This window comes from Anopheles cruzii, chromosome 2 (assembly GCF_943734635.1).
Source record: "Anopheles cruzii chromosome 2, idAnoCruzAS_RS32_06, whole genome shotgun sequence".
NCBI lineage: Eukaryota > Metazoa > Arthropoda > Insecta > Diptera > Culicidae > Anopheles > Anopheles cruzii.
Window position 1 is genome coordinate 60659805 of NC_069144.1, and position 26557 is coordinate 60686361.

The 26557-nt window shown below is 48.7% G+C and overlaps 1 protein-coding gene across 1 annotated transcript; it reads left to right on the forward strand.

Moving 5' to 3' along the window:
* Positions 1–10268: 10268 nt before the first annotated feature.
* Positions 10269–23862, forward strand: LOC128267171 (uncharacterized). The gene is made up of 6 exons (XM_053003960.1): positions 10269–10316; positions 15607–16148; positions 16302–16419; positions 19171–19793; positions 20218–20359; positions 22861–23862. The coding sequence occupies exons 1-6, from the start codon at positions 10269–10271 to the stop codon at positions 23860–23862; spliced, it is 2475 nt and encodes an 824-aa protein (XP_052859920.1).
* The last annotated feature ends 2695 nt before the right edge of the window (positions 23863–26557 follow it).

The window sequence follows — 26557 nt, forward strand, 5'->3', positions numbered from 1 at the left end:
CTCTGAAAGTCACTTTCGTCAATTCACGGGGAAAGTGTAACGTTGGACAAGAACGATATGAATTATTAATGATGCGCTGAGCATAAAACCGGTGGGTCAATAAGTAGTGGTGCTGAAGGAAAAGGCTAGCGGTTCAATTTCGTCCTATGAACGTCCTAATATCTTTGCGATGAGCTAATCCAAAATACCCAGCTGTGTACGCTTCACTACTCATTGACACACGTATTATCCGCACAAATGGGTTCACGGTGCACTGCGCGTTAGCTGGTTGGAAAGTTTCGAAATCTTTCCCCCAGAGTTATAAAATCAGGCAAATATCAACAGCAAATTTGCTGCCTCGAGAGCCGGAGGCATATTTAATGCAGCACGGCGGAAGATATTCGGTCGGTAACGGAAGCGACGGTCGTTCGCCGCACCGTTCGGTGCAATTTTATGCAGCTTCACTGGCCTGTCAACTTCGCATCCGTCCGGACCCGGAACGACCAAGGCAAGGGCAAGGATGAGCTCGGGGCACCCCCTGTGCCACCTTTGACACTATTTCACGCTGCGGTTGGTACCATTATTGTGGCGCGAGCGAACGCACAAGCCAACTGCACCCATAAACATGTTGACACGTTGCATTGAAATTTAATTAACATTCACCGGAAGTCGGACAGAATCTGTCAGAAGGCGAGGCGATGTCGGCCGCCCGTAATCTGCTGGCTGGCTGGCTGGCTGCCGGTGCTTTGCGCATTCCTTTTCCTATTTTGTATTATTTTTTCCCGACAGTGGGAACACTTTTGATGTGTGCCACTTTTCTGAAGGGTTTCCTACGAGGAAACGTGCTAGCTGCAAGCGTAAGCTCACACCGTACTGGCCAGCCGGCCGTCTGTTGTTTGTTTCCATTTTGCTTTCGTCCGGTAAAATATGGTTCCATTTCAGCTGGCGAGGTGCACAACAAAAGTTGTGCATACAGTTGTTGTGAGATGGATCAACATTAGTTTACATTAGACATCACGTTACGGTTGGCCTCAAATTAGTTTAGATGGCAGGATGCCATGGCAACGAAAGCGATTGTAAACCAATAGCAGCGCAATCATTAGGTAATGAAAATTCGTAGCCGCAGTTGCAAATCGTTTGTAATAAATTTTAATGAAACCTCAATTGCGTCGAAGCAAAACAGTCTTTCAATAAAACTTACATTAATACTCGTATCAATAGCGATAGTTTCAACATGTACCTTTGAAAATACGTGGGAAATATTTTATCGGGAAACCATAACAGTAACACATACAGCAGAGTAAATTTCTCGTACGGTTGAAAGCTTTACTGTTTATCTCTTCTGCCCAAAATCGATAGAAACGGCCATCGGGCTCAACAAGGCGGAGCTTAAGGTGTCCTTAAAGTGCTTGTTGGTCTGTGTGGTTACACACTCGTTTTGGGCGAGCTTCGGAGAGCGACGATAGAATCTGTCTGCTCTAAACCAGGAGTAGCAAGAGCATCGAGTGCGGTATTTGCAAGTATGTTCGTGATTTAATTCGTTTTTTCGCATAGCCAAACTATCCCCTATCAATTGATCGATCGATCCATCTTCTCGTGATAGCACTAGGATGGAGGAGCCACTTGAGATTCAGGTTCTTTTCTGGTGCGCATTGTGTCATTCGCAGCCCTGATGTGCTGTGTCACAGACGATCATTATTAAATATTTCCCACTCCCAACGGGTAGCGAATATGATGGGATGCATTACCTTTTTTTTCGACATTGCATGGCACATGTTGTCTGTAGTGATGGGGCTGATGTTTCCTAAGGACCATACATTTCGATATATTAAAAATCAATCAATTACATTCCCCTTCGCATCATACTGATGCTCTCATCGGTAGGGGTTCAATGTTATAAATAAAGCGTATTTATGCAAGCAATGGTCGGCTGTACTTGTTCGGTGTTAATGACGCGTTGTTACGGGTGTCACTGTGGTTGAGATTAAATTTCTACTTTTGCCACCACATGGACCTGCACCACAACTACCGAAAGCACCACGTAGCAAAATCAAAGCAAGCAACGAGGCCAACAAATTGCAACACACGAAACGGCAATGGTTTCTAGATCGCAACATGCATTTTTGCAGCATCCGCAAGTTCGCATCAGAATTGGTCTCATTATTTTGTAATCCGATCGTTGTCGGTTCTTGTTTTATTTCCCTCATACCATTTGTCGTCCGAAGCGAGAGAACCGTGCCGCCATGCATCAAAAGGGGATTAATTTTCACAAAAAATTTAGTTCACCGAACCACTGCTGGTAGTGCGTTATGCAACGCTATTATGTTACGCTTAGCAACGGTCTAGTATGGTTTATAAACAACATTCCCAGCGTGCTTTAATGCGTACATCGGTGATACCTTGTAAATTAGCAAACTTTAGCAGAATCGTAACGAATCGTAAATCACACAAATGGGGAATAATAAATGAACTTCTAAATTTAATTCAATTGCAATACCATTCATCATCCAATTGACAGCAGCGCTTTGCGAGTTAGCAGCACTATTATTGGCGTTTGATTTATGGATGTTCCATGAAAACGGTTGATGTTTATTGGAATAAAAAAACGGCGTGCCGTTTGAGAGCTGTCCAAACGAATTTTCCACACCAAAACTTTTGGGCAACAATAAAACAGGATGCACCCCCTTCACATTTTGCTGAAGTGGCTAGTAGTTGGAGCACGGAAAAAAGAGACAACAAAGTAGAGCATTGAGAAATAAAAATACAAACCATTTAATAGAAAAAACACCCTGCCCCCCGGAACAACAGTCGGCGATGGTCGGCGAAGTGATGATCATAATCTGAAATTGGAAAATGCATTAACACGATTTTGCAGCATCCGAAAACGCGCGGACAGTCGATGGGGCTCCTCCCGGAACCGGAACTTCCTGAGCTGTAAAGCAGCTTACAAGCGGCTCCTTCCGTCGGCGGCCAGCGGTCGACGTTCAAGTAAAGCTTCCTTCGCTTCAACTTTTTGAGCGCACCGTACTGCCCGGGCGCCGTAGTTGCTTGTTTTGGTGCGTGTGAAATATCCGCTTTGAGGTTTTCCCTTGGCCCTTCGGGGATGCCTTTTTTTGGGACAAGAACTTTGATGCTTCCTCTCATTTGTCGTACTTATTGTATTGGTTGTTTGGTTTATTTACGGCAAGCTTACCAAGAAAAAGAACCGGCAAGAAACTACAGACGAACGCCTTAAAGGGGGACGGGAAAAAGGGATGGGGAGAACGAGTAAGGAACCAACCGAAATAGAAAACGGTGCACCCGAAGGACGTGCCGACGTTTCGACGTCCGTGCCTTTGAATGATAACTTTCCACCCGGGTATTCATTTGTATCCTTCGTCTTTGATATAGCTTCGCTAGCGTCGAATTCAATTCGGCTTTCCTACGGTTCGGTCTCTTTTCGCCGAAAGGAGAAGCAGCTTTTTGTCGGGCGGCCAAGCGCCGTGCATTTGGCTGCCGTCGTTCGCTCGCTACTACGAGCCACTTCGAGGAAATGGCGAGTTTTGATATTTTGCCATTTTTTTCTTGTGCAAATGTCTCTCTTCACAATGATTCGTGAAGCTGTAGCAGCGGAACGGAAAAAAAATGTTTCCATTTCCTGCTTGCAACGGCACCGAAAACTAATGTTTCGCGTATGGTATGATTAACGATAACGGAATCAACGGGGGGGTTTCAGTTGACGAGCAGACGAGGTTTCCCAGTAACGAATGAGTTCCTCTTTTTGACCACAATTTAACTTGTGGTACAGTTTGAGAAATTTACATTTCATCCCTCATCACCTTAACGACTAAACAATACCATTTGGTTGGCCATAGTTTTGTGTTGTACTTTCGCGTTCCTCGTTCGTGGCAGTCGCGCGAATCCTTTGTGGCACTCTGCCAACCCGTTGTCATCGCTAGTGACGATTTTTCTTAAGGTGGCGCACCCCACACGTTCATCCATCTCCATCGCTCCGACAGATCGGCGGGCGGCGTGCGGCGTATGGCGGGTATAAGTTGGCACCTCGTCGGTTTTGATTGTCGCGAAAGTGCTGTGTGTGACAAATGATAAGTTCGCTTGACGAACGCACCGAAATTTGCTTCCTCGACAGACAGGGACGGGACGGGACGCTCTTAGCGCGCCGCAGAATCAGTTTCCCGCCCCGGCCACGGAAAGTTTTTGAATTGGAATTCAACTAATTTCGAGCTACGCGCTGGCACGCGGTGTTCCGTTTAAAAGGACCTCCTTTTTACGGGTTGCCACCTGCTCCGGGGTGAAGCTGCTCCAGCAAAAAAATAAGCTGCACTTCCGGTTTGTTTGTTTGCACACCGTTCCGTCGACGGAGGCGCCGCGCAAAAGGCCAGGGTTGTTCTTCCGACAAACTTCCCCAAAAACGAATAGTTTTCTTTTCGCTCCACGAGCGCGTTGTTGACTATCGCTATGCAAAAGTATAATTTTTGCTGATTATCCTGTGGTCGGCGCGCAACTTCGTTGGTCGCGTTGGTCGGCTTGAACTCTCCTAATGAAGTCCACGACAGCAAAATATGCGCTTCGCCATTTGCGCCCCGACCAAGGGACAAAATCGCCATTCGCGCGGGGCATGCGATTGAATTAAGTTACGAGCGGCACTCGTCGTCGTCGTCATGGTCGGGTTTTTGCGCCATCGTAGCCGGTCCCGGTGCCGGTGATCGTGACACGGACTCGGCCCAACTTTATAATGGCATCGAGTTAGTGAGCTCTCGAGTAAATGGCTCTCTGACGACGGCGTTGAGTGAACTAGCGCTGCTGCACAATACTTTAAAGCTATTTAATTAAACGCTTACGAGCGGTACAAAACGATCGTGTTTCGCACCACCGAGGGCATCAATAATTCCCCCGTTTTATTCCTATTTTGATTCGGGGTCGTCCCGGGGCGGTGTTTATACTAAATTGCACTATTTCAAAACCATTGCACCCGCATGGGAGCATGAATAATTTAATGGCATCCCTGTTTTGGGGTGGAACCCGACCGGGTTTTTTATTATTATTACTGCCCAAACTATAATTCCATCGACAATGCATGGCCCTCGTCGTGCGTGAAGATAATAATGGGCGCCGAGTGGGCCGGGTGGGCCTACAGCCCCGTGTGTCCCAGATGTGGAAAACATTTCCATCCTTTCAGCACATCGTTCGGTGGAAAATGGCGCACTACGCTGCAGCGGCGGAACCGGTTCCTTCCACTAGCGGGAAGTTTGTTCCGTTTTCGAGGACGTGCGCATGATGTAATTTTCCCTAACGATCCCACCGGCTCGAGCTGGCTCGGTTCGGTATTGGATACCGTTCGATAGATGTGTGCAGGTCGAAATATTGTTGCGCCGTTGTGCCTCTCTGCGAGCGCGATCGACAAAAAAACGGCTAATTTATGCTAACGTATGATTCCGCCTGGCCTAGGTTGTCCGGGTTTCCGTGGGCGCCCGCGGCCCCCCGCAAGTGCATTGTGTTCGTCGGACAACAGAGGAGAGGTTTTTTTTTTGCTTCTTCGAAACAAGCATTAATTTGAATATTCGACCAGCGCCACAAGCTCTTGCCCCCGGAAAGGGGCCCAGATTGATGGCTGATAGTTTGGTGCTGCTGCTGGAAATATTGGCCGAGTTTTAATGCAGATTGATCCTGCCCCGGTTGGAGTGTTAAACTATGGGTCCTGGAGCCAGAAATCTGTTGAATACAGACCCGGTGTGTAGCAAGCTCTGCCGCGAGCTTGTTTACGGGAACTGAAACAATACCACTTTCGGCAACATGGACCCGCACAGCGCAGAAATTACTCACTGAAACTTTATTGTTCACTGTTCGGCACCGCAATCGAAGCGAAACCTCGTCTCGCACTGGCTTGACCGGTGAACGAAAACATAAATTAACTCACCCAACCATGCTGGCCCCGGTCAGCCATTGTTTTCTTCGTCTTCCCGCTGGAGGTGCTTATGATTTTCAATTTACCACTTTCCATGGCTGCCGGAATCGCCGGAAAAACGTCGGAGAGATTATGCTAACTTTATTCTAGGATTTGCCAATAAATGGAGTCCTGCTATCTACGGTGCGAAAAACACGAACAAAGTGGATGGTTTGACGATGTTGAACCAGCGCGGTTCGGGCGCCCTCGCTGCAAAAAAGGACCGAGCTTATGCTTTTCTCCGCAGGTGGCTTACCCCCTTTTGCACAAACATTGTGGTTCGGTGCAGCGATTTCGGTGCAACAACGCCACAACGGAAAGCAGCAGCAGCAGCAGCCGTTTTCCGAAAGGTGTGAAAATGTGCAAAGTTTACGGGGTAATGTTTCATCCGGTGTTCCCTAATTCTCTGGATCAACGGCAGACCACGGGCGAAGGGCACGTTTCAGGGTTTCGCTTCCGAAGACACCACCGCCGGACCAGGCGCGCCATCGGATGGCTCACGTTGTCCCGGGCAATGCATTATTGGAAGATGGGTGGGATGGCGCTGTTTATTGACAAGTGTTTCGAACCGTGCTGCCCGCCGCCGTGCCGTTGATAGAGCTGTTGATGTGTTGTTTGTGGGATAACAAGTTTCTTCCATTTCCGTCACGAGCGGTTCCTTTGCCAATCTGCAGCAAATGTTGTTGAAACACTTCAATGGCCAACACAGATTGCAAGCACGTAAAGCATGTGGCACATCCCCTTCCGGTTAGGACACGGGGCAACAGTGCATTGATTTTGTTGTCGTACCTCTCAAGTGTCATTTGAATTTTAAAATACGTTTTAGGTCAAACTTCAAAACTCATCTCGTGCCCGTTCGTCTCATTGGGGCGTGATGATATTTTCCTTCCACGTCCACCACTTAAAACTGCAAAAAGCAAACTAAGCCTCCATTCAGCCTGTGAATTTATTTCATGGGGTCCCTTGCACAAAAAACTGCACCCCGGGTAACATCATTTCGAATAGCAGGATCGTTCGTGCGCCGTGCGACTAAACGTGGAGTTCAAGGAGCGGCACTAAGTCCTGCCCTTCAACACTTTTAAACACAATATTTCGACAACATAAGGTACTTGCCAGGCTGGCGAGCTGTTTATGAAAAGAATGTGTAGTGATAAACCCCGGGATTTACAGCGGGCCGAAAACGAGCCCCACCACGAAGAAGGCGATGCGATCGGTATGCAATACACGGGCTGTGTCGTTGACATGGTTACCAAGGGCTCCCTGTTGAGTAAGCAGACACTCGGATATTGTCAAGGGACTGGCCTCAAACGAAAGGCACTGCGCGCACCACTCAACAATTCAATCAACGGAAAAACGTATGTTTGTAAATTTAATTTCAGGAAACCGGAAATCCACTTTAGATATTGCCTTGCGAAAAGTGTACGCTAGGGAGTTGAAAAAAATAACGGCTAAATGAAAGGATTAAGATGGGATCGACGTTCTCGCTTAGTCCGATTAGCTTTGCATTTGAATGGCGTGTCTGGGTTTGTAACAGACTACCGAGAACTCTCAGAAAACTAACTCCTTCAGAGTAACAAAGAATAAATGGACAAACATACTTTCTCAATCAACCAAATGAAAGGAAAGTAGCGTTCTTCCGCAGCACGGTATGCATCAATTAATTAGCTTCCCACTAATCCACCGATCTGTGTGTGTGTTTGTGTTGAGCCATCGCCGCAAGCTTCTGGCAACGTTGGTTACACGAACGCAAGCCATACAAATGAGAACGACCACCAGGCCTGCGGTAACGTCATTAAAATCCTCATCAACAGCAGGCAAACAGCAGTGCATCAAATTGGATGCATCGTAGCGTTGAAGCGTGAAGGCATTATTTATCCCAACGTCAAAATTGATCCAATACCACCACGGAACACGGACCCCCGAGCTGCCGGCTCGGTCACACGTAGAATCACAGAGCCAATGGACGGATCGGAATGGTTCCGATTTCAGCCATAGTTCCCATGCCCGCAGGATACTGTGTACCGTTGCCGTCCGTCCATCGCCGTGGCCCCGTGGTCTGTACCACGAATCACAACATGTTTACTCTCGCCAGCGCCAGCCTTCGGAACGCATCGAGCGAAATTGACGAGCGTCCTGGCACTGGTGGTGATCACTATTGAAATAGCACCGATATGTCTCCCGGCAGGTAAAATTTGGTGCGTTCCAGGATCAAGGGTTTCCATCTCGGTCGTACCGCAATAGAGGAGCAGGCAGGCTGTACAATTCGTTTTAAAATCTTTCTCAATCAAATATTGGCCGATTTGCGCAGTTCGAGGAAAGTTTGTCAGAAGCCGACCCTGAATCAATGGCATGGTAACGGGACATTTGGGATGCACTATTGGACAACACAGCAACCAATACCGTGCTAAATAGGAAACGGTCACCATGGGAACGCAGTACCGAAAGCCGAAAGCCAAAAGTTCTTACTGTACTGTCGCAATCGTAGCCGCGGCACGGCCGCTGCGTGTGTTATTTCATCACACTTCAGAACTCACGTCAAACAAAGCGTCAGAAAACAAGGATAGGACACGGTCCGATGGCTAGTACTCGTGGTGTAGAGCGCGCGCGAACAATTAGAGGGCGCATACCGCATGGTTAAACTTTCGAGAAGGATCCTTTTTTTTATTTCAAAACGATCTGCTATGATCAAATGAAACTTGCTGGAAGCGTCGAAAATGCGCGCCACCACTAGAACATTGCACCGTGCCGTTGCCGTCCTTTGATCCTTGTTACGACGGCGCGGCGAGTGCACTCCGACGCTGATCTAGCCGTTGTCCACTCAGCAAGAACTTTCTGGCAAGCAACGGTGGTATTGTAATCTAGCAAACGCTGCAAACCTTTGAAGCGGTTTACGGTAACTTATTTCGGTCGTGAAACAATGTGCGTTAGGACTGGGTCGCATCGTGCCGATGAAACGCAGAAAAGTACCCCACGAATCGGCCAGAGCACGAAGTGCGATTGATGCGTTCGCCCTTCGCTGTGGCGCATTACTGCTTTTAAGTAATTACGGTTTAGATTCGACTTGGGACGGTCGTGACCGTCGTGGGGATGATTCAGTGAATTTTTTTGGCAATCCGAGCGAAAGGTTCTACATTTTAAAAGTAGAGTATACATTTTTTGGGCAACGTGAGCCAGCCGTGAGCAGAACGGCAGCCAATCAAAAGTGGTTTCGCGTCCAGGCTTTAGATTGCATTTCAGGTCAGTAATCAAGCCGAAAATGTTTCGCTCGCTTCGCAAGGTTTCCATAACAAAAGTGAAAATGTAGTATGTTGCCCGTAGCACTGCACCGCAGCGCACGGTGAATCCGTTCCCTAGGCTTCTTCGGTACATAGCGAGTGATTGTTTTAATGTTTTTTTTTGCCAATTCACTCTTTGGAATGAAATGTGAACCAGCGAGCTTTTTGTGAAGTTAGGCTGATAAAATTGCAAAACTCGAATACTCGAAAATTGTAAAACTCCTCCACAAAACAGTGGTTCGTTGGCTGGAAGCACTACGGCACACCGTTCCGTGTTCGATTCGGTGTTCGATTTCGCAACAAAGTACAAGTATAGGCAACAAAATAAAATTCCATACGAGCATATGGTAGGTTCTCTCGGTCCTACGGAAACGGAAACGAATCGGTGCCGCAAAAATGGGCCGGTTTACGCGAACTGGTAGATTAAATTCCCGCGAAACACTTGCAATGTTTCCTGCACGCGCACCGAGTACATTTTACTTCCGAAAGCTCAGAATAATCTTCTCGTCATGGGGTAGCACAAGTGCGCGGCAGCATAAAATATAATCTGTACCTGGCCACTGTATCTTTCGAGCGCTCCCTGCTTTTGCAAACCTGAAGTGCAGCGAATGCTCTTAACAGCAGTAGAAAAACAGCGATACTTTCAAACGGGCTTTGTTGACTCGGTTTGCACCGCTTTTTTTCAAGTACGAGCGTTCTCGTGAGGGCATACCATTGGTTTTAGTTTTGCAGCTCACAATACGTGCCGGATTTTTACACTCCACTCCACAGGTCGGGCCCGAAAGAAGTGGAATCGTCACGACGCGAGCCACCAGTTCGTTGGGGCCCCTCAATGGCTGGTGGAGGCTCTCGGCCGGCTGGGTTCCGGCATGTGCTTTGGGCCCGGCCGGCGAAACCTGTCACCCGGAGCGGTCTGCCAAGTGGCCGAGCACCTACGGAAGCTCGCCGGACGGCTGCAGGGCCGCCATACCAAGGGTAGTACACACACGCCAACAAATGCTGAGCAAACTGAAGGATGGCGCCACGTGCTAAAGTTCCTGTTGCTTCTCCGGACGGCCGGCCGCGAAGACATGCCGACTGTCCACGCGGAATTCAACCCGACTCGAATCGACTCGAAGGTAGGTGTGGATTTATTTTTGGGTCCACTCATTGGAGTGCATTCAACACAGAAGCATGATACCAGTGAATTTCGAGCCCACTCTTACCGATAATGGATAACTTGTTTGGAAACTTTTCAATTAGTTGCGATGGATTTCGAACAGTTTGTGGCTTCAAGTGGCCAACAGAGGAACGAAATAGCTATTCGTTGTCGACAAAATTCGGAGACAAAATTGGGTTGGTACATTGAGTGTCTGAAATAATAATGGCGATACGCAGTGGCGAATGGCGAATTTATTAAAAAGTTTTAACACATGCAAAGTTTCATTGGCATGAAATGAAATTGCAATTCCTCATGGTCCCTAGATCCATTATTCCATTAGCGTGTGTTGATTTGCATTCGGTACGGGTTTCGGATTGGTGAAAATTTCAGACATACCTGTTCATATCATTTACAACCAGCGAACTTCTTCTCGTGTTTTATTAGCGCCTGGTCCATTCTTAATTGGTTACCCGGTGCCCGTCTCTCAGATCAGGATCGGCCCCTTTGTTGCACCTTTGAACAAGAAACCAGATTAACTTAATGCGCTACACCGTTCCGTTGCATGCCGTAATCCATTCGGTACATCGCTCGGAATTGGCCGGAGTTGATTGAATTTAATCCTATTTCAGTGTGCCCGGCGGAGGATGCCCCCAGTGGCAAACGAGATCATTGTCGTGAATTCGAGCTTAAAATTTTAATGGTTTACGGTCAGCAATCGCCGGGTTTGGTGTTGCTCATGGTAACCATCCATAGTAACGTGCGCTTTTGACGTCTCACAATGCAGCCGCGCACTAATTTGCAGAACGGAGCAACCTTTTCTGAAAATGAAGAAACGCTGCACACATAATTCTAAAAAAGAGCACTTCGCCGGTTTCTCATCAGCGTGCGGTCGCACTTTGAAGACATTTGCGGAACGTCACAAAAGGCACCAGGGTATTGAAATGTTTTTAATTACACAGATTACCGGCTGCGGTTGGGTGGACAGCAAAAGCACCAACACCGAAGGTGTTTGTTATTAAATAAAATGCATTCACTGGCACGTCTTGCACGCGGTGTACCGAAGGGAATATGCCAGTGCAATGACAAACGTTGCAACGGGCAACGGGTAGCTGTGATTCGAATACGAGCCCGGAAATGGTAGTAGTCTCGTGGGGTCGCCTGGCGACGCAGAGCCTGAAGTTGATATTGTTCATCGTGTGTATTATTTGTTGGCTCAGTGTCACCGTGTGGTTCTGGACGCCCGTATGTCCGGGGGGATGAATGAATACCATAGCAAGCTATCTGTGCAGCAAGCAAACGCCGAGCGTGAGGCTTACTCCGAGTTCCGAGAACTACAAAGTAAAGACCGGGCTTGGGCACTACTACCAACATGTGCACCGCTTTTATCGGAAGTTTACATTCATTCACAGGGGTCCGCGTCCGACGGCAAATGAAATTGGAAACGAATGCACCCACTTTAAGCTTCTTTCGATCCTTCTTTATTGACAGTCCACAGCGCCATCGAATTTTTGGTTCCAACCGGTGCACCAGTAAACCAGTGCTGTTGATGAGAATGCACCGACCACCACCAACTACATATTTAGCAGAAACTGCATGGAGCATAGAAATTGAGCGAAAAAAGGGGACATTGAACATCCCTTTTTAAATGCCATTGGAAAATATGAATCTGACTACCTGCCCGGATTTTAAAACGTATGCAGACATTTTTAAACCCATCTCGCTCGTGCTGTGTTGCGTGATAAGAGAGGAAAATTTATTTATTTGCATCACTTCACACGTTTCAATTAAAATACAACCAACAAAGTTGGTACAACTTTTGGGTAACAAAACGAGACAATATAAAATAGATGTTTGTAGAGAGATCAAGCAGATACTGAGTATACTCTGACACTGATCCCGATTTGTCCAGGGTTTAGGTGACACGTACATTGTGTTCTGGTTGTAGGCGACAAGGAAAGACACGAGGAATGGATTCATACTACGCTACTGTGGTCGTCGATGGGTAGCATCGGGCACAAGTGCCCCAAAAAGAACACGAAACTCGGAACTGAACTGAACACAAAATCGAAACCTTTAACTTTCTTCTTTCATTTTTGGCACAGCATGCTACGATGCTGTACGGTAAGTTAAAGTGTTTTAAAGTTTAGTTCACAAAACCTAAATACAGAACTGCAGTTTGAGTTTTCGCAATCGAAAATAATTGGTAAACGAAGCCACCATTTATTATTCGAACTACTCGTATACATTGAATTGCCGCAGCACTCAGCATCTTCTCAGAAGTTCGGATAGAAACTCAAAATTCCATAATGATGCACGTACGTCGACTGCCGGCCGACCGTTCGTCTTACTGAAACGTGATATTGAACGATTTGCATTGCCGAAGGCCAGATCCAGCCACAGATCCGGTGGAGGGTACTTGCGTACTTTCGGTAGAATAAATATATTTCCGACTCCGACGCTGGTATCGTTTGTGTCGGCGCATCTTGCTCCGACGGCTCAGGGGACGATGCGGCACACTTTCCTTGGTCTTAATTGCTATTTTCTTATCTAATTTCACTTGGCCCGTTCACTCGGTGCTCGGTTAGTTTCTCGACGTACCTTTGCTCGAACTCGACGAGCATCGCCTTTCTCCGTTCGGTTTGGCAAACTTGCTTCCGTATCGAAGGCCGGGCCGGAGACAAACACTCACACGGTGCCCGATCCGGTGCCATTAAATTGTTGATTTATCAGCGTGGCGCGTAATTGATGTTTACTTCTAAAAATATATTCCGTCGAATTTATCAACAAGCTGCCGGTGCCGGTGCAAGCCTAGAGAGCAATGATGCCACTTTCCACGGTCGGGTTATGTACAAAACAAATGACACATACAACGTTTAAAGCGGATGCGGATGCATAAGCGTAATTAGTGCAGCAAGGAATACGTTTCACTCAACGAATTTCACGAAGAAAAGCCCTCCACTTGTGGTGGGCTGATTTAAAGCCGGCCGGCATTGGCTGCGGGCACTAATCGATGCGCCTCGGGTCCTGGGGCTGTGGTACGATAGCTTGCTCGGAACGGAGAAAGATCGTAAGATTAAGGGGCAAGATCAAGCAAACGTAGTACATCGCTAATGAATTACAACTTTTGCCATACGTCTCGTTGGAACACCGCATGGCGTCGCAGCCTTCGGGCCCTCGAGCAGTTCCACTTCAGTGGGTGACACACCGGTTCCGTGCCGAGACTCTGAAGGGCTGAAGTTGGGTGCATTTCGTGTGCAGAACACGTGCACACACACACACACCGAGCCCCGTTTCGCAATGAATCTAAAGTTGCAATGAAATTAAAAATTTATCGTCCATGTCGGCACGGCCTTCGTCCGTGGTGGGAGCACACACACAGTGGTCCCCTTAAAACATGCCCGACGGGCATGATACAGATGTGCGGTACGGTGTCCACAAAAACTGGAACCCACTGGCCGGCGTTTCGGGTTGCCGTTGACAATATTCTCGGGCCCAACTCGGTCTCGGAGATCACCCGTAGCGAAAGCCCCTTCGGTGTAGTACGGGGCTGGTGCCCGTAATTCAACTTCCAATTCGAGAGACCCTGGAGCGCGCCTACGTGGCTGCAATCCCAGTCAAAAATCGCTGCCTACATAGGACACCCTACTTTCTCTCTCTTTCTTTCTCTTTGAATAAGGGCAAACACGAAACGAATCCGTGACCCAGCAGCTGTCGCTTGCCTGTGGGGAACCCGGCCCGGAAAGCCCTAAATCCAAAAACCCTCGCCAAACGATATCGAGTTACGAACAGTCGGAGTCGGATCCAGCCGGAATGCCGGAAGACCGCATAGCTCAACAAGCGCTCCAAGACTCGGCGCGCGTGGGGATCCTTTTCAGTGCCGGGTCGTGTTTTAAAGTAGCCGAGCAAGAGCTCCAGAGACATGAATTACAATATGCAAAATATGGGCTTTGGCCACGGCGCGCGAGACGCCGGAACTTGAAACTCCGCGTGGGCTCAAGGTGGGTTTGTGCTGGATGCGCGCGACTTCAAACCGTCTGCTCGCCGTGTAATTAGTGATGCCACGGACTTTTCCACGATCTTCGTCGGGGCTTCGGGTCGGGGCGCGTGCTTTGCAGCTGGAAAAGAGCGCACATAAGCCTCCCCACGTGGGTTGCGGTTCTGTGCGACATAAATCATGCTCCGGGTTCGCAGGATTCAGAGGTACGCTATGCACTCCCGGTGCAGCCGGTTTCAACTACGGCAGGCACCGGCACCGGCCTTGCTACTTAAGTCTTACATGTCGATGGGAGTTGCCGAGTTGGATGCGAATGTTTGCCGCTGTGTGAAGAAACGACGAAACACGCTTAAAAGCTTATTGCAATTACATACTTTTTAGATACGCAATGGAGCCCGCAAATCAAGTGAACGACAAACTAGACATGAAGCAACCAAACTAAACTATCCAACCAGCGTACCAGTTCGACGTCTGTCGGAACGGTGGTCAGTAAATTAAAAAAAACGTGAAGCCGGAAAATAAAGGATGAAAGTCAAACGGAACGCCAAACCGCACCACCGTAAACACTGCACCGGAAGCCGACCGGAAACGGCGCTGGAGCAGAAAATAGGCAGCCAATGAAATTCTAAAATCTAACCATTTGTTGACATCAACGTAATTGGCATTCTGTGGCCGTCGGCGGTCACCGAGCCGGACTAAAATAACCTCGGAACGTTATGTTTGCTTTGCTTTCTAAACAGAAGAATCCTTATCGGAATTCAAACAAACCTACAAATTAGTTCCGGTGCACCGGGGTTTTTTTCTGAAGCCCGGCACGGTTTCCGGAAATGGCAGTCCCCATGGTTTACATTCATTCCGCTCATTTGTCAACCGAAATCTCTATGCATCGCGGCAAAAGAGACCACAAACGAAAGATACGTAGCAAACAATTTACTGCGGCAATGAATCACAAATAAATTGCTCACCGGCTGACTAAGCTGAAATGAGAAATGGATATAAAATTATCCTGACAGGAGCCGCCTCCAGTGTGTGTGTAAATGATTCGGAAATCTCGGCCCGAAACCGAGTTATCTATCATTCGCGCAAACCCGGCTCCGACATTCGTCCCGGTGGAGCGATTATTGCCCGCTAAACACTCGAATGCATGCGCCATCATTAATCATAACCGTTGCACATGCATTTGCTCATTTCTTCTGTGTGTTTCTTTCGTTTCCGCCCCCTGGAACGGCACTTCCGGTCCTCCTCGGTCGTCCTTGGTCCTGGGTCTCGGTAGCAGCAGCGTCTTCGAGTGCGACAGAAGCGTCGCTACCAGCTGACAGTGATCGATATACTGGTAGACTACATCCGTTTCCGGTGCGAATCGGTGGCCACAGGACAGCGGCAACCGCCAGCCAGCGCCACCGCGCTGCTCGGCGAGTGCAATTCGATCGTTAGCAGTCTGTTTGTAGTCTTCGAAGGTGACACGCAGTCGGTGACGCTGACCCTGCTCCGGGCGGTGCTGGAGCCGCGCTACACGCTGCTGCTGTATCCGGTGTTCGAGAGCATTCTCACCGACGACGCTGGTTGCGGTTCTCCCGCGGGACCTGTGACTGGAAGTGTCGCCCGGTGCACCACCATCCCCCAGTACGTCGCGTTGCTGCTGTGCTTCAAGCGCTGGAAATCCCTGGCCGTCACACGGGCAGATAGGGTCACCATCGAGCGGCATGCGGTACGCTTCCTTCCGACACGCTGTCCCACCATCCAGCTGGCATCTGACGTCCCGTTCCTGCTCCTGCTGCCCAGCGTGCCAACGAAACAGCGAGCCCACGAAACACGGTAGGGGGGTGCGACAGTTGTGGTGGTCGGCCCGATGTCGCCGATTGTACGTCAAACGTCACGCGGCCAGCGCAAAACCCGGGGGGCACAATTGAACCGTTGATCCGGATTTCTCACCACCATTTTTCACCTCCCCTTTTCTGCACCCCACAGCTTTCTGCTCGCCAACGATCTGTTCGACGTGGAACGGTGCATCGATCAGTACGTCCGACACTATCAGCAGTACACGGCGCAGAAGGCCCAGCACGGCACCGGTCATCGGCACCGATTGGTGAGTGATGTGTTTAGTTTCGATGCAATCGGTAGTAAGCCCCCGCGGCATGGCGGCCATTCTTCGGTGTGCACTCATTTTCGCCAGATCCCCAGGACACACAGAGTTGCAATGGAGCGCGTTAACGTTCGTACCCGTACCTGGTGTTCCGCACAGTCAACCGCAATGTCACTCGACTCGAGAAACCATGGGCCGAGGGGGATTTGCAAGCGCCGACGGACAGCACTGTCCAACCGGGTTTCGATTGGAATCGAGAGCGTCGAGCTCGTCTATTTTCGTTTTTTCCGGACACACAAATTGATCGACTGGAAACAAACAACTGGAAAGCATTTAGTTGTTTTAAACTTCCCGCTTACGGACACTTTTCACTCCTCGTTACAATTTGAGGACTCGACGATTGACTGCGCAAAACAACACCGGTTGAGTGATTGATGGTGGCGCAATGCTTCCCTTCAGCCTGGCACGTTCCGGCGTGTGTGTACATATCGATCACTGTATAGAGAACCTGCCATAGAGAATAATCGGATGGAATGGCTTTATTTTGTAACGTTTTTCCCGGAAAAGCCCAAAGCATTTCCCAAAATGTTCACCTCCAATCGGCTCAGGTTCGATGATGGTTGTGTTACCTTTTACCTTTGCACCGGTTGCTGAGTAACCCTCCCATCCACACACGTGCACACGTGAATGAGAGTATTGGAGAAGTTGAAACGTAGATATATGTATATTGCTCGAAACCGATGCCGATATGCGGCATTAATAATGGCCCCCATCGGGGACAAAAAACTGTGTTCAATGTTTAAAACTGTGTTCATCGCCCGTCACTCACTCGCGTAACCGCGATGGGTGCTGCGATCTCTTTACTCTATCATCGATCTCTGCGACTAGCTGTATCACTGCCAACACAATCGATACTCACTAAGAGGTACGCGTACGTAGCAACGAATCGAAGTAAACATGATTGTAAAATAGAGTGTGTAACGAGATGTAGTAAGTGTTGTTTGAACCACTTGATGGGTCCTTGTTTCATTCCACTCATCCGAATGGCACACATTAACACTGTGTGTGCGGCTGGGAAGTGTTTCTGAAGATTTCCTTTCGACATAAGCGCCGCTTAATATGACGAACCAACACGAACCACCGGAATCGGAAAATCGTTCGTCGCCCGCGTCGCACTGGTCTGCGCTCTGTGCTAAAGCTATTCAAAATATGCCAGCTCACACACGGCGTACGCGGAAGTGAATAATGATTTATGCTCCCCCCTCCCCGGTCGATTAAATTTAACGAGGTTTTTGAATGAAAAGCCAACTTCGCCCTACGTAATTAAATCCCGCGAAGTGAAAATACGCTCTGACGGATTAATTGTCTGTTCAAATACGTTCGAAGCTGCGTCGAATCAAACACTGAAAGTTAAAGAGCCCGCTGGCCGTCATCGGTTCAATGTTTTTCGAACGAAAATTATTTTCTCCAATCACGTATCAAACGGGATTAACGGGTTGGCCGGCCGGACTGGCAACGATATTTGTTTAATTAAATTAAGTCTTCGCCATCAATGAGCCGACCGTTTTTTTATGAGTTGCTGCATATCAATAGCAACGCCGGCTTTGATCGAAACATAACCCATTAGGGGTCGCGTTTTTGATACAGCACTAACACTAAATTGGAACACCCCATTACCGTCGGCGAATGTGGGCCATTTTGAGTGGGTCTGTTCAGCGTTTATTTTCAAAAAATCACAAAATCGTAAGCTCGTAACCGCAAACCTAATTTGCCAATTAGCTGCAACACGGTGTGGCCTGCGCTTCAAACGATACTCTGGGTAATTCGATTAAATCCTTAGTGAACCATGACTTTGTTTTCTCAGTTAAGCAATTTACCATTTTATCGGCCAGCATGGTCATGGATATTGCCAATAAAGTTAGAAACGAGTCACTGCTTACTAAACCCTTAAAATCCAATAACAAAAAAACTGCGAATCCGTTGTGTTCAGTCGATCAAGCTGTCGTCAAATATGCTGGCCCCATACTCTTCAATCAACCATCATTCGTCGATTTCGCAACGTGATCGTAAATTGCACGTTGAGCAAATGTGCGTCAACTACCAGATTCGGATCATTGAATTGTAATGGCCGATGGCGTCGGAACCGGTAGCCCTATCGACGGGTGGGGGGTAATAATGGGACCGTCATTGGCTTCCGTAGGTGCACATGTACGCTACAATCAACCGATGAGTGCCGAAACTGTTCATCAATCAATGTTACCCTGCTGACCGCACAGCAATCAATTAATTCGCGCGATTCTAGATGCGCGAATATTCAAACCATTCGTAAGTAATTAGTTTGTTGAAATTGTTTACCCGGTGGTCTATCTGTTGGACAAATTAACATACATTGGTACGAGTGGAGGAGGACAATCTTGCATTAGCTAACCGATTAGCGTTTGGATCTATTTACGATCTTAGTAAAAAAAAATTCCTTCAAACATTATGTTGAGTTGAGTGGACGAAAATCACAAACGGGGCTACGTCCCGTAAGAATTATCATCATCCCAAAATCATGCGAACGCCACAAAACAAGCAATAAATTTAAAAACAGACCACCAGAAAGAAACGCAAACTTCGTTACGGTCGTTGAAAGTTTTTGATGTAGTAATTAATTTCTTCCGTTTTCCACTTTTTTGCCCATCGCACCAAACTTGACACGTGATTGATTTTCCCGAACCCGACCGGATTCCGAACTGACACGATCGCGGCCAGCAGCAGCACCGCTCGTTGGAAATCCGAAGCAATTACATCAACGTGGCCGTGCTGGCGGAACTGATCGAACGGAAAGTGCGGCTCTGGAACAACCGCTTGACCTGCCCAGTAGACCCAGAAGTAGCGCCCCCGGCCGGTGTGGATCCGTTGTCGCCATTACGCCAGGAAGCTAGTTCCATCGTCGAAAGCCTTCGATTGATATTTCGCCATGGGACGGAATTCTCGGAGCTGACCCTATTGCACGTGGTGCCGGAATGTGGCCCGCCCGCGTCGGAACCCCTGCTGGCCGCCGTCTTTGAAGCGTTTCTTGCCACCGACCCGGTCGCCGTTCCGAACCACCTCGATCGATCTGACGACCACCACCCCACCGGACTGGCCGTTTATCGTTCGAATGATGTGGAAACCTACGTCCGGCTTGTCCTGTGCTACGCCAAGTGGAAAGCACTCTGTCGGCACCAGGAGCTCCGTGGCGAACGGGCTCGCATCGATGGAATTGCACTTTCGCAACTGCCCCACGATTGCCCCCGGGCCATATGCCCACGGGATGCACTTCTCAGGCGAATCTTGTACTCAGGGTCCGAACCAGGTACGATGCTGGCTTCGAATCGATCGACGCTCACCGGGTAAGTAATTGTCAGACTTTCAATCCAATCATCTCCGAAATGCATGGAAACCGAACCGAATTGGCCCAATGTCGTCACAATTCGTGCATAAATTCCTTCGCCTTATGGAACGTCTTTTTTGGGGGACGGTGTTTATGAGACGGCAGCATGATTGATGAAAACAGGGACATACTTTCACGGAATGTGTAATCCAACTGCATCAGCAAATCAATTAAGAAGCGCTATCTTTTAAAGATGTTTGTACTGATTTGTTCAATTTGTCCAATTAAAATCGCTCACTGCACAACTCGCATCGCATCGAGCTAATTACTCACAATTCCCATTGTTTGTTTCGAGAACCAATTAATAGAATTGAATAGACTGTTCGTTGGTGGCGCCACATACTGTACTGCTGCTATCTCTTTCTTTCTGTCCCTCTTTGCAGCTTCCTGCTCCGAACGCTACCGGATCGAAGCGATTTGCAGGAGCTATGCTTCAAGTTTCTCGATGCGTATCGCAGCGGGTCTTACGCAACAACACCATCGGAAGACACCACACAGCAGCAGGGCGCTGTTCGCTCGGTCCCGGTAAGCTTGCCGATGCATTCGCAAAATGTAAACCCCCAATTAGCTGAGAATGTCTAGCTTCCGGCGCACATGATGTACTCTAGAATTAGATATTTCCCAACCATTCAGAAAATCGTGTTCCTTCGAGCGTGTACAGGAACCCGGTTCGATAGGCTCATGAAAGCTGTCCGAACAATCCATTCCCATGTCGCTCCCGGCGAACGGGGGTAAAAACTCCCTTGACGAGCCATTTTGCGAAACATTCCTGTGTTTCGTGGCCGACGTGAAAGAATCGCCATTCATGGCCATTTTGCCGACCAGTATCATGGCCATGTTCCCGGTTGCACATTCGACACCGAGCGATACACGCTGGCCCAACGCATCGCACAAAAACTCGGATTCATTCGGTTTTGAAACTCACCAAAGCGTTGCCCAGCCTAAAAGCCGCTCCCATGGAACAGGAGCTCGGGGAAAAAAAACGCTCAATGTCAGCCATTTGCATGCAAAACTGTTCGTAGTTCCAGTTTTTTTGGGCCATTGCTGCGGTGGTGGTGGCTCAGTTTGAAATACGCTGCAGGAGATATGAGATTTCGATCTTTTAATCCAATCCTCGTAACGCAATTAGCGAGTGTCAAAATGATCCAGTGCTAACGGCGTTGAACTGATGCGATTAGGGAGCTCCCATTGAACGAAGGGGCCACGAGGGCGTGATGTGTAACTTTTGGCATCGCAAAAGTTCACCCACCGTCCGGCCAATTTCCGGTAAACCCGGGGTTTGTCCGTAACTCTTCACTCAAACTCAAACACTTTGAATGCTGCCAGAAGTACGATCAGTGGACTGAATGCTTGAATTGAAAGCAAATATTGAGACACTAAACTTAGCTGCGCTTCCTGCGGCAGCGTGAGCTCGAGTGCTCCGGAGTCATAGACTGGCACGTGTAATTTAATTTTATTCTTTATATTTTGTAATAAAATGCAGAACCATAGCCTCCTTTGTTGAAGAGCCCCCCGGGCCGGAAACGGGGCGCGGAGCATTGTTGAACGCAAATTTGATGCTCGTTCGTTCGAACACGAAACGCGTACGTCCTCTCGGCGCGTCCTCCGGAGGACACAGCCCGTCGATAGCATAATATTGTCATACTCGATGCTCGCCTACTGTTGACTCGGCACTTTGCACGGTACGGCGTCCGTCTGCCGTCTTCACCACTCCATCAAGGGCCCTCCGGTGGGGTTAGTTTAAGAGAGGACACTCATCTGGATCCGTTTGTCGTTACTTTACACAGCAATAAATTGTTGCACGAGAGCGATGGCAGACACCAGGACCCTAATGATGCTGATGGGTGATGCTGATGCTGGTTGGCCCTCTCCGATGCTAGCCCGTTGACCTTGCCGACCGACACCTTGTGCGTTCCCCAGTTGCAGCTGCATTTAGAAACGCTCCTGCTCTTCACCTGCTCCAAAGACCTTCGCGGAGCACACCGTCAGTGCATGTGCAGTTGCACTCCGGCCCATAAATATGCATGCTGCCCATAAAGTGGCGCGCGGCGCAAAAATGGATATAAAAGTTTCCCTTCGCGTTCGGTTCGTTTTGCATTTTCCATTTCCTCATAATGTCCTTTTGGTTTTCATCTTTCTCTCTCTCGCTCTCGCTCGCCTTGTATATTGCTATTTGTTCTCCCAAGGAAGGTGAAAAGTGTCACTACAATTTGTTATGCAAAGTGTGCTGGTTTCCTCGCGGGGCCAGGCCACCTCGCCAAGGGTTCGCGGGAAAAGTTTGTCTCCAAAATTTATGACCACGACCAAGCCGCTACTGGACGATGACGACGACGACGGAGAAAAAATAAAGCCTCACGCAGCAGCCTGCGTGCTGCCCGTAGAAGTGGAAAAGTTCTACGGGGCTAAAGTCTTCCGTGCGATGCCGAGCAGGCTTTGGAGGAAAAAAATGATTCAAAACTATGAATCATTTTCGGGAGGGATTTGCTTGATGGCGCTAGTAATCAAAGGATGCTGTGACCATGCTGTGGAAAAAGTTGGCGCAACGGTTTGGGGCAAAATAAACCGAAATCGTTTCGAACACAACAAATTGCGAGTGATTTGCGAAAAAGTTTTGCCTCGAAAGCACCTGATCCGCATCCGGAGTCTCATTATCCATCATGGATAATAGTTAGATTAAATTCGAATAAATTTCGAAGTCATTCTCCCGTCACCTCTCGGTACCGGATCGCGGCCAGACGTTAATTGACATTTCACAGCATCGGCAACATCTGCTGCCAGCTCTTCGGCGATGAATAATTCCAGAGATTCCGCGACTGACAGTTTTAATCGGTGAAAGAGATATTTCTTATTCATTAATTCATTCAAGCGCCATTGGTTGTCTTCGATTCTTTTTTTTAATAGACGGATAGGAATGCCCCGCTTTCCATTGTGACAGGTTTCCGCTTGTGATTGAAACGAACTTTGCTTTGCTAGATTCGTATACCGTTGCACTATTCTTTAACTACTTTTTTCGTACACAATTTCAGACAAGGGCAGCATACAAATCAGCGACCAGCGTCAGTGGCCAGAAGCTAGCGGTCACAGAATGCCCGGGGCACACGAACGATACACAAGCTGCACCCGGACAGCCTATCAACCCGGCGTGCGAAGGTCCGCCGGGACCGGAAATGAAACCGATTATTATTCCGGACAGCGACGGGCTGCGTCGAGCAGATGGTATCTCCGTGCCCGACCGCACCCTAAAACCAATGTTGACCCGCGACCAGGAAGCCTTCGTGCCACAGTTCCCGTCAGTTTCGATACCGGCCGTTTGCGGTTGCGCTGGGGACCTTCTCACCGCTGCGACCGACGTCGACCTCGCACCGTGCCCACCAATGGCAGAGTGTTTTCTCAATACGCCACCTGCAACACCCCAGCAGGAGGCTGCGAGTGAAGTGCCGAGCGAAGAGGATCGTCGGAATGTGCTCGTGCGGCGACACCCGACCCGTTGCAGTGACCGTTGGAGGGGCACAATACGCACCATTCAGCCCCGGAAGAAGCGGAACACCATCCACGCATCGACTGTCAGGCGTACCACCCTCGGGAGACCATTGCACGATGGCAAGTGGTGGAGTTTTGCCGACGTCCTTGCTGTCCAGTCACCGGCCGAACGGCGCGTTCCCGCAGCCGTCCGGTGGTCATCAGCGCTGAAGATCGGCCTCCGACCTCCGAACCGTGCCGTGTCCAATCCCGCTATCGCAGGCACCCAGTTGAACCCATCACCACAACAGCTTGCACCGAACGATCCGCCCTCGGGGGACGCACTGCTGCTTCAGCTAATCGACAGTCTTGGGGACGGTGTGCCCCACGACACGATGGCGAACCAGGGTGCCGTAGATTTTACCATCCTTGCCGATAATCCGCACGACTCGATGGAGCACCAGGCGTCTCCATCGGACCCCATCGACACGTCGGCTATCTTTGGCGATGGCGATCAAACCGTGCTGCTCTTCACCGAACAGGGACCCATTTGTTGGCCAATCGTCTAGCGTGGAGCAGCCAGCCCGATAAAGCAATTCGCAGCGCATGTTTGACGTTAGCTTGACACCTAGTATGTACAAAACACCAGGCGCCTCCATTGTCGCGGGTCGTGTCTTGAGCGGGTCTTTGTTGGCGGAACCGCTCTCCAAGGCCCGGCTCGCCGAAGCTCATCAGCTTTCAAGGGCTGTTTGTGTCAATTGGTCTTTTCATTGTCCGCCACTCGGTGGCATCGTCGAAGCAGGCGTCGATAAGGACACTGAATGCAAAAGCCAACACACCTAACGCAACCAACGCAGCCGTCCGCCTCGCGGATGTGCTTTGTGCGAATTTGTAGGATAAGGATATTTTAAATGAAAACATTTATATTTCATAACGAGAGCGAAGCCCGTCGCAGTGGTCGGCAATCCATTTTGCGCGGAAGTTTCCGTTTTCTTTTCGTGCGTGTGTGCGTCTCTTCCGCTCGTTGATGTTGTTTGCTGTGTTTTTCTCTTCAATATGGAACCGTCTCGATGTATTTTAATGCCAGTATTACTATTCCCATGCGTACTATACTCTGCCTTAGATTCGTTTGGAAGGGAGCCGAGAGCCAGCAAGCGGAAAAACGGAAACGAGTTCGAATGTGCTTCGATTTTACGAAGCGGTCCTCCGTGCTCGGTTTGGTTCGTCTTTCGGGGCACCGGCTGGGTTTTACGAAGGAATGGTAGATTTTTAAGGTGCTAGCATATGAAGCTTAAAATAGTTAAAACATTTTCCTACGACCAACGATGTGAGCTTAACGATGCTGTGACTTTTGTATGGGTTTTTTTGTTACTATCTCCCCACTTTTCTTTCCATTGGTTTCGGTTGAAGCGTGTGCAACGTTCAGTTACAGGCGGTTTTCCCATTTCAAATTCTCCCCCCGTTTGGTTCGACCGCTGATTTGATATGATTTTCGAGATAAACAATCGCTCACGGAAGGTTGTGCTTCGCGGAGGGTAACATCGGCAAACATGTAATCATCATCCACCACGTCATCACCAGTCATGCCTTCAACCGCCCCGTCATCCAAACAACGATTCACATGCGCAGACGAAGGGCGTCGTCGGTTACGGTAACGAATTTATCGGTTTCGAGCGCCCATCCGATCCGATGGTTGTTTCGGGTTCGCACGAACCGGGATTGAAGAATGAATAAATTAATTGTTTTGAAGAAGCACACCACTTTAAAAGAAGGTCTTCACCAAAACCAAGCGTTTATCCACAGACAGTGAAACTGCTAGCTGGGAACCAAAGCACTGTATCAGTACAATTTGCGAGTGAAGAGACCCGAAGGAAAGCCCAGAATCGGACGGAGCAACTCCACTTCACTTCGACTCAACTCGACACAATCAACGTAAGCAACACAAGCAAAAAAAAAAGCAAATGGTTACAATTTTAGTCATAAATACCGAAGCGGAACGACAGTTTGGTGCTACGCTCTACAACTCTAAGGGGGGCGGAACGAGGCGAAGAACGGAAGTGTTATTGTAGACTTAAGCACCCAACGTGCCATGCACGCGTCCACCGACGTTGAGTGGCCTCTTTACTGTGTGTGTGGTTACGTGCAGGCCGCAAATGACCAGCACCAGCAACCAGTTAGGTCTGCTGGCGAGTGGCATAAGTATAGGACGAACGAGCTCGAGAGCTCGAGCCTGTTTTTCTGCAAATGATATGCAAGGAGGTACTGCGAAGGCGCAATGTAAAGAAGCAATGCTAAGGAGTCTCACTCTAGTCTCTAACCAACACACACACACACAGCACCACGTTTCTCGCACACCGTGTTCTGTCTGCGAAAGCACTGTCTACTATCAAAAAATCACTACCAACAATCAACCTAACCTAACCGAATCTCTCGATCGAGAAGTGTGCGAAACTTAAACTGTACATATATGACCGCAACGACTTCTACCACGTTCTCCTTAACCCATCGATGGTTTCACTCTGTAGCTAGTGTCACTGGGATTGCGTCTAGGGTAAGCGTTTCCGGTGCTCCGGTGTTGCCCCAGCGGTCGCCGGTTGGTGGGAAGCACGGGCAACACAACAAATCCTGTATTTTTGCAATCAATCAACCAACTAGTGCACTACTATTGCCCACTCCAACAGTACGTTCCTTGACCAGAACATTCGAATAAAACGCCAAACGCGTACATATATTCATATATTTGAAGATCGGTGTAACACGCGATTGCTTCTGCTGTTTTACTATTAGCATATGATGACACTTGGAATTGAAGTTCGAAACAACGCAGAAAAATTCAAATGGATGAGTTGAACCGATCAACAGCAATGTCCTGGCGTTATTGGCGGCTTATTGATTGAATACCATAACACAATTAAACATCATTTTTCATACGCATCACACTTCATTCCGAATGCTTCCAACGCTGCCACGGCAGGGAGCCGAGTGTGCTGGAAGATTAGGTGGAGTTTGAGGATATATTGATCGACTCTCGGTAGCGAGAAAATTAAATTTATATTACGCCATTGTTGGCTGGCTGCATTCTTCCTCCCCCCGGGCGGTTGCAACGCGAAATGCATTTGCGAACTCGGAAAGCACTTCACGCCTCCCATGACCAGCAATGAACAAAGGCGAATGACTGGAAGGCACAAAAAAAGGAAACAGAATGGGTTTCCTGTGCAAGGCATGAATTTCCGCACTTGCCTTTTGTCATTTCTTATCACTCGG